General features: G+C 54.8%; 2 protein-coding genes across 4 annotated transcripts; both read left to right on the top strand.

The window, feature by feature from the left end:
- Position 1: 1 nt before the first annotated feature.
- On the top strand, positions 2–2,102 carry SAMD1 (sterile alpha motif domain containing 1; the record flags this gene model as incomplete). Its single annotated transcript, XM_017851214.1, has 5 exons — positions 2–151; positions 574–868; positions 964–1,060; positions 1,158–1,269; positions 1,373–2,102. Coding segments are annotated over 5 exons (813 nt in total), but the record flags the coding sequence as incomplete, so codon positions are not given.
- Positions 2,103–4,087: 1,985 nt separating this feature from the next.
- Positions 4,088–8,306, top strand: CUNH19orf67 (chromosome unknown C19orf67 homolog). 3 transcript variants are annotated; one of them, XM_017851223.1, is made up of 6 exons: positions 4,088–4,647; positions 6,060–6,201; positions 6,327–6,427; positions 6,511–6,696; positions 7,321–7,455; positions 7,924–8,306. In XM_017851223.1, the coding sequence occupies exons 1-6, from the start codon at positions 4,313–4,315 to the stop codon at positions 8,096–8,098; spliced, it is 1,074 nt and encodes a 357-aa protein (XP_017706712.1). In that variant the 5' UTR covers positions 4,088–4,312; the 3' UTR covers positions 8,099–8,306. The 3 variants fall into 3 exon arrangements, with proteins under 3 accessions (XP_017706712.1, XP_017706713.1, XP_017706711.1); XM_017851224.1 differs by having other exon boundaries at positions 6,057–6,201; positions 7,940–8,065; XM_017851222.1 differs by having other exon boundaries at positions 4,091–4,647; positions 6,057–6,201.

The following is an 8,306-nucleotide window of genomic DNA, read 5'->3' as shown; positions in this document are numbered from 1 at the left end:
AACCCGCGGCCGCGTGCAGGGGCTGCTGGAAGAAGAGGCGGCGGCGCGAGGCCGCCTGGAGCGCACCCGTCTCGGAGCGCTTGCGCTGCCCCGCGGGGACAGGCCCGGACGGGCGCCGCCGGCCGCCAGCGCCCGCCAGTCTCGGAGCAAGGTGAGCGCGCCGGGGAGCGGGGGCGCAGCGCGGTGGGCAGGTGCGGGCGAAGTTGGTGGCGGGGGTGCGAGTCCCGGGAGGAACTAGGTGTCGGGTGACTGGGGCTTTACGCGCGTTTCCTGCGGGCTGGGTGCGTGGTGACCTTGGCAAGTGCTTGAATCTCCCGGAGCCTCAGTTTCCTCCGCTGTAAACGTGGCTTAATAACAGTAGCGACCCCTTGGGGTTGTTGAGCGAGTTTAGTGAGATTCGGTTATCGAGGGTTTTAGTTAACACAGAACCTGGCACGGAGTGAATGCGTAAAAGTTAGTCCGTATTGTTCTTAAAGGTGGAATCGGGCCCTCCTCACCACCGCCCGTATGCCACAGGCAGGGTCAGGGATTAGAACAGCTACTAATCTTGCATGCTTCTCTCCTCGGCCCCAGAGAGGTGGAGAAGAGCGAGTGCTTGAAAAAGAGGAGGAAGAAGATGATGATGATGATGATGATGATGAAGATGATGTGTCAGAGGGCTCTGAAGTGCCCGAGAGTGACCGTCCTGCAGGTGCCCAGCACCACCAGCTTAACGGCGAGCGGGGTCCTCAGAGTGCCAAGGAGAGGGTCAAGGAGTGGACGCCCTGCGGACCGCACCAGGGCCAGGATGAAGGACGGGGGCCAGCCCCGGGCAGTGGCACCCGCCAGGTGTTCTCCATGGCAGGCATGAACAAGGAGGGGGGAACAGGTAAGGACTCCTCTGGGTAGGGGAAAGTGCTAGGTGGGGAGGAACTCAGCCCGAAAACAAAGCCAAAGGCAGGTGTTTTTTTTTTTCTTTCCCAGCTTCTGTTGCCACCGGGCCAGACTCTCCGTCCCCCGTGCCTTTGCCCCCAGGCAAACCAGCCCTACCTGGGGCCGACGGGACCCCCTTTGGCTGTCCGTAAGTTGGGGTGTTGGAGACATGGGGGTGCTGCCCAGGTGTGTGGCACAGCCAGAGGAACACCCGTGTTCACTGGTGCCCGTCTGTTTTGATGCAGTCCCGGGCGCAAAGAGAAGCCATCTGATCCCGTGGAATGGACAGTGATGGATGTTGTGGAATATTTTACCGAGGCTGGCTTCCCGGAGCAGGCGACAGCTTTCCAAGAACAGGTGAGTTCCCAGCCCAGGACTACACACTGACAGACACAGAGGGTCTCTGTGGGATGTGCCCTGACCCCGGCTCGCTCTCTCTCTTTGTCCCTGTCCCACCCAGGAAATTGATGGCAAATCTTTGCTGCTCATGCAGCGCACAGATGTGCTCACCGGCCTGTCCATCCGCCTCGGGCCAGCCCTGAAAATCTACGAGCACCACATCAAGGTGCTTCAGCAAGGCCACTTTGAGGATGATGACCCCGATGGCTTCTTAGGCTGAGCGCCCAGCCTCACCCCTGCCCCAACCCATTCCGGCCCCCATCTCACCCAAGACCCCCCAGAGTCCAGGAGCTGGACGGGGACACCCTCAGCCCTCATAACAGATTCCAGGGAGAGGGCACCCTCTTGTCCTCATCTCTGCCCCTTGTGTCTCTCTCTCACACACATCTGCCCCTCAGCACGTCGGTGTGGGGAGGGAATTGCTCCTTAAACCCCAGGTGGCTGACCCTCCCCACCCAGCCCAGGACATTTTAGGAAAAAAAAAATGAAATATGGGGGGCGTCTCATCTCCCCAAGATCCTCTTCCGTTCAGCCAGATGTTTCCTGTATAAATGTTTGGATCTGCCTGTTTATTTTGGTGGGTGGTCTTTCCTCCCTCCCCTACCACCCATGCCCCGCTTCTCAGTCTGCCCCTGGCCTCCAGCCCCTAGGGGACTAGCTGGGTTGGGGTTCCTCGGGCCTTTCCTCTCCTGCCTCTTTTCTTTCTGTTGATTGTCGCTCGAGCTGGCTGTATTGCTTTTTAATATTGCACCGAAGGTTTTTTAAATAAAATTTTAAAAAAAGGAAAAGGGGGAAAAAAAAAACCACGGAGTCCGTTTTATGAATGGGGCGGGGAGAGGGCATTAAAGAGCCTCCGGTTAGGGCAGAATTGTTTGGAGAGGGAGAAAAACGGAAACAATGAATTATAGCTGCCTATAACATTAATTGCTCCAGAAAGGTGGGAATCTTTTTTTTTTCCTCTGTAATCTCCCCATGTCCCAGCACTGAGTTAGGCACACAGCAGGTGCTGAATTTTTGTTTTCCTTTTAGAGATGGTCTCATTCTATCACCCAAGCTGGAGGGCAGTGGTGCTGTCGTAGCTCACTGTAGCCTCAAACTCCTGGGTTCAGGTGATCCTCCCACCTCAGCCTCCGGAGTAGCTGGGACTACAGGTGCAGTCTGCCATGCCCAGCTAATTTTTAAAAATTTGTGTCCGGGCGTGGTGGCTCACACCTGTAATCCCAGCACTTTGGGAGGCCGGGGCAAGTGGATCACGAGGTCAGGAGTTCAAGATCAGCCTGGCCAAGATGGTGAAACCCTGTCTCTACTAAAAATACAAAAAATTTTTAAAAAGCTTAGTTGGGTGTGGTGGTGGGCGCCTGTAATCGCAGCTACTTGGGAAGCTGAGGCAGAGAATTGTTTACACCTGGGAGGCGGAGCGTGCAGTGAGCCAAGATCACGCGCTGCACTCCAGCCTGGGCGACAGTGAGACTGTCTCAAAAAAAAGTTTTTTTGTGTGGAGATGAGGGTCTCACTTTGTTGGCCAGGTTGGCCTCAAACTCCCAGCTGCAAGCGATTCTCTCTTCCTGCCTGGGATTACAAGCGTGAGCCACCATGCCTGGCCTCAATATTGTTGAATGGTTGGCAGTTAAGTCCTTGGGTTTATAAGCATTTTCTCAACTGTCCTCCCCAAGTCCCCATAAGACAATTCATAAAATCCCACCTTGTAGAAGAGGCAGCTGGCCCGGCACAGAGATACTGTCTGTTCGGGATCACACAGGGTGGCATCTGACACCTGTCCGAGTTCTTCACTCCGAGTCTTTAAATATAGAGTATTTGACACAACGTACATTAAAAACTAAACCTGTCAGCCTTTGTCTACTGCAAAGAATCTGCTACAAATATTGGGGGCAGGAATCTGTTCTAGGACCACAGTAGGGTCTCCAGACCTCATGGTCCTCTTCATTAAAGCAACAGAAAATTCCTGGGCCATCAGATGAGATCATGTAGAGGAGAAGATTTCCAAGTGAAGATTTTGTTTGTTTCAAGACAGAGTCTTGCTTGCTCTGTCACCCAGGCTAGAGTGCAGTGGTGCAGTCATAACTGGTGACAGCCTCAAACTCTTGGGTACAAGTGATTCTCATGCCTCAGACAACACTCAACGAACATTTTATTTTTTGTATAGACAGGGTCCTGCTATGTTGCTTAGGCTGGTCTTGAACTGGCTTCAAGCAGTTCTCCCGTCTCAGCCTCCTAACGTGTCAGAATTACAGACATGAGTCACCAAGACCAGCCTGAAGATTTTTTTCAGATTTTTGTTGTTGTTGTTAGTAGTAGTCGTCAGAGCTACTACATCCAAAGCCCCTACTAAGTTCTAAGGCAGTTTCTCAACTCCATTAGAGATTTTTTTGTTTTTTTGTTTTTTTAAAAAAAACAGGCTGGGCACTTCAGGAGGCTGAGACGGGAGGACCGCTTGAGTCCAGGAGTTTGAAACCAATCTGGGCAACATAGAGAGGCCCCCATCTCTAAAAATTTTAAATTAAAAAAAAATGTTTTAACAAACCAGGGTTCTGGGAGTGAGGGGCTGGGGCCTGAGCAGCCTCATTCCATATACCTGTGCCGGGTTGAGGTGTTGGAGACACGTTTAGAGACCCCTCCATTCTAGGAATCCACCTCGAGAGATAAAGGTCCTGGCCCTAGCCACACCCCCAGGACACGGCCAGAGGTCACCTCCCTAGGCGGGTCCGTCCTCCCCACCGCCAGGTTCCCGGAGCGCGTGCGGCGCGTGTGCAGGGGTAGGGGGCCGCGGGCGCGCGGACTGGAGCGGCGCGCCCCTCCCGCGTGTTGAAATTCAAAAGAGGCGAACGCCCCCGCCCCCGGCGCGGCGGCGCGGCTCCGGTGAAGAGGTTAAGGCAGGGGCCAGTCGGAGGCTCCCGGGGCGGGGTCGAACCCGCGGCCAAGGTGAGCGGTAGCGGAAGCTTAAAGAGCTCAGGTTCCCCCCCACCCCGCCTCCGGTCCTACCATGGCTACGGAGCAGTGGTTCGAGGGGTCGCTCCCCCTGGATCCTAGAGAAACACCGCCTCCAGATGCCTTGGAACCTGGGACGCCGCCCAGCGGAGACCCCTCCTGGTCGACGCCCCCTAGCAGGCCTGGAAACCCACCTGAGCCGGACCCTGAAGATGCCGAGGGGCAGTTGGCTGAGGCCCTGGCCTCCACGCCTTCCCCCGAACCTCTGGTGCCCGGGCCCGGGCCAGCACCTCCCCTCCTATCCCTGGACATCTTGTTCAGCCCTATCACCCAACAGCTGCGCTACCTACTCAAGAAGGCGGATGACTTCCAGAGCTACTTGCTCTACAGGTGATACTGGACAGGGTCCCAGGTCCCCATGGGTAAGGAGACTTGGAGGGGTGGCGACAGGATGGGTGACACACGCCAGGGTTGCAAAATGACAAGCGCTAGGAGCCAGAGGGAGGCAGTGGAAGAAGCTAGCATATTAGAATCCAGTTTAAGAGAGTGAGGAGGACTGTAGAATTGAGGGTAGGGGACTGCTGCTATTACTGTCCTGGCAGTGTGGGCCTGGGGTTGTCAAGTCTCTAGGACTTTTTCTCCCAGTTTTTAAGTGCTGTCTTAGATTTTGAACCCTGTGCCGACTAAACAAGACCCACCTGACCCAAACTTGGCCTGCAGGACATCAGTTTGAGACTCCAAAGGATCATGTGATTCACACACCAAGTTTCCTTGTGACTCTCCAATTTCAGTGTCTATTGGTATGTCCTAGGAGGCTGGGTTGGATTTTGCTTGTTTGTTTTTGAGATGGAGTCTTGCTCTGTTGCCCGTGCTGGAGTGCAGTGGTGCAATCTCGGCTCACTGCAACCTCCGTCTGCCGGATTGAAGCAATTCTCTGCCTCAGCCTCCCGAGTAGCTGGGATTACAGGCGCCCGCCAACACGTGTTGCCCGGCTAATTTTTTTTTTAATTTTAGTAGACTTGGGGTTTCACCATCTTGGCCAGGCTGGTCTTGGACTCCTGACCTCGTGATCCGCCCGCCTCGGCCTCCCAAAGTGCTGGCATTACAGGCGTGAGCCACCGCACCCGGCCAAGGCTGGGTTTTTTTTGTTTTGTTTTGTGTTTTTTTGAGATGGAGTCTCGCTCTGCCACTAAGGCTGGAGTGCAGTGGGGGTGAACTCAGCTCACCGCAACCTCCACCTCCCAGGTTCAAGGGATTCTCATAAGGCTGGTTTTCTAATGAGACAGGGTCTTGCTCTATCGCCCAAGCTGGAGTGCAGTGGGGCAGTCATAGCTCACTGCAGCCTCAAACTCCTGGTCTCAAGCCATCTTCCCACCTCCACCTCCTGAGTAACTGGGACTATAGGTGCCACCATGCCCAGCTAATTATTTTTTGTGTAGAGACGGGGTCTTGCTATGTGGCCCAGGCTTGTCTGGAACTCCTGGCCTCAGGCAATCCTCCAGCCCCAGCCTCCCAAACCTCTGGGATTGCGGGAGTGAGCCACTGCGCCCAGCCCCTGCAGGAAGCTCTGGGTCCTAAGTGGAGATGGGAGACTCAGCTGTCAGCACTTGTAACACGTGTTCCAAATGGGTTTGATGCAGGTGAACCAGAAAGATGTTCAGAAAAGACCTGAAACTGGGGGCTTTTCTAACAGGGGTCAAAGCCAGGGATACAGGTTGGGGTTGAGTAGAATGGGGGAAAACTGGGGGGTGAGGAGGGATTGTGAGGGATTGCAGGCAAAGGCCACTTTCTTCCTTCAGCAGAGACCAAGTACAGAAGGAGCAGCTGGCCAAGGCCATGCCCACCTTCTTACAGATGTGTGAGCCCTACTTCCTGTACCTGGAGGCAGCCGCGAGAAGCGTACCCCACATCTATGGACCCCTGCAGGAGCTGGTCCGAAAGGGGGTGTGTGGAGGTTTCTTAGACCCCATGCCCCTTTCTTCTCGCAGCTCCGAGCCTGCGGGGATGGTGGAGGGGGAGTCCCACTCTTCTCAGGCCAGCTGATCTCACTGTACCCGTCCTGTATGCAGCTGTTAGAGATCTCCCAACAGCTGACCCTGCGCCTGGAACAGCTGGTCCTCATGTACGCTTCCTTTGGGTTCGTGGACCTGGAGGAGACAAACCCCCTCAGGTAAAACGGTAGGAGATTCAGATGGGGGGGATGAAGGAGTCCAAGGCCCAGCTTCACCCCTCCATTCTCTCATGTCCTGCCAGCATCTCCTGTTTCTTTTGCGGGAGGTTCTCCATCAGCCTGTCCCATGAGATCTCCATCTTCAGATACTGTGCTCCAACTGCCTACACTGCCAGCCGCTTCCCCCGCTACCTCTATAAGAAGATGCGCTGGCACCTGGAAGCCACCCCAGAGGCCCCTGGTCGGGGACAAGATTCCCTTGTGGATTAGTAAGTCCTCTTACCCAAATCAAAGTCCTCCCCTTTCTATGATGAATGCCAGTATGGCCCTCCAAACTGTCACCAGCAAAGTGAAAAGTGAGCCAGGGCCCGGTGCAATGGCTCACGCCTGTAATCCTAACACTTTGGGAGGCTGAGGCAGGAGGATCACTTGAGCCCAAGAGTTTGAGATCACCCTGGGCAAGATGGCAAGAGCCTATCTCAACAACAAATTCGCCAGGCGTGATGGCTGGCGTCTGTAGTCCCAGCTACTTGGGAGGCTCAGGCAGGAGGCTCACTTGAGCCCAGGAGTTCAAGGCTACAGTGAGCTGTGATTTTGCCACTGCACTCCACCCTGAGTGGGAGCAATAATCTGTCTCTTTAAAAAAAGTGAACCAGGAAACTAAAGGCTTTTGAAAGGCTACCTCTATTTTCTTAAAACCCACCCTCCCACCAAAATAAAAGTTCTCATCTTAAAAGGAGGCTGGCAGTGAAAAAAGGCGTTAGAGTCACATTCCTACCTGAGAACTTCAGGGCAACTTCTGATGAGTTCCCACCTCACCTCCAAAATTAAAGCCCTCAACAGAAGAAGCTAGGAAATTGATCACTTCTAATTACAGCTCCCTCCCCTCCCAGCTACTTCCTGTGCTATCGAGATACTTGGGAAGACACAGGCCAGAGTCCAGCCAATTCGTGCCTGCAGATCCAGAAGCTGTGGTCCATCGGCCGATGGGTGCCCCTAGGACCAGCCGAGGATGACCTTTATTCATGGTAGGAGCTAGGGCAATAGCAACGTGGGCTTGGGCACTAGACCAAGCGCTAGATGGGGAGGCAGAACCCCATGAAAGATATTCCACCTTCCCAAACACTGCTTCCCTTAGTAATGATAGTATTTTATTGTGCCCTGAAAAGCACTTCATGCAGACCCCAGTAACAACCCATCGAGATCTATGCTATTGGCCCCATTTAACAAAGAAAACAGGATGTTCAGAGTTGTTACCTGCCCAAGGACACACAGCTAGCAGTGCGATTGGACAGGTCAGGACCAGTTATTCAGCCTCTAGGAGCCATTACTAAGTTTCTGATCAACAAGGAAACAAGTTTCCCCCGAGGGTTTTTCCCACCGGCAGCTGAAACAGAGCCTCTTTCTGCTGACGCATCTCACTTAAAGGGAGGGACTCCCGAGGGGCAGGGGGCACTCAAGTCCAGGCCTGTCTATCCCTGGCCCCCCCACCCCAGGATTTTGTGCCCGCAGCCGCTTGGGGACTACCAGCAGCTGCTGACCATCGGCTTCGAGGAGCCCACGCCCATGCTGGCCACCGACCTGCTGGTGCAGATCCTCATGGGCCAGGCAGGCCAGGCCCGGCCTCCGAGCGCAGCCGGACCCGCGGGGTGGGCAGCGCAGGGGTCTTGAACCTGGGAAAGAGGGTAGGAGCTGGAACTTGACAGTTCCAAACTCCAGAAGAGGGGGCAGGGGAGGGGCTCACTCGTTCTCTCAGTGCAGCCCGGCCTCGCCTTCCAAAGGGCCAGGCCGAGCTGACCTGTCTGCACAGAGTCCGGCCTGGCCGTGAATGCGGACACATCAGTTTTGTGTTAAATAAAAGAAAGAGGTCACAGTCTCA

This window comes from Rhinopithecus bieti, unplaced genomic scaffold (assembly GCF_001698545.2).
Source record: "Rhinopithecus bieti isolate Rb0 unplaced genomic scaffold, ASM169854v2 scaffold_33432, whole genome shotgun sequence".
Lineage (NCBI taxonomy): Eukaryota > Metazoa > Chordata > Mammalia > Primates > Cercopithecidae > Rhinopithecus > Rhinopithecus bieti.
This window is presented reverse-complemented; position numbering and strand designations above follow the sequence as displayed.

Excerpts from the sequence above, each read along its gene's own strand:
- CUNH19orf67 (XM_017851222.1), top strand. The coding sequence starts at position 4,313 with ATGGCTACGGAGCAGTGGTTCGAGGGGTCGCTCCCCCTGGATCCTAGA. Across the intron at positions 6,202-6,326 it reads AGGAGCTGGTCCGAAAGGGG|CTGTTAGAGATCTCCCAACA; the intron begins GTGTGTGGAGGT and ends TCCTGTATGCAG. Across the intron at positions 6,697-7,320 it reads CAAGATTCCCTTGTGGATTA|CTACTTCCTGTGCTATCGAG; the intron begins GTAAGTCCTCTT and ends CTCCCCTCCCAG.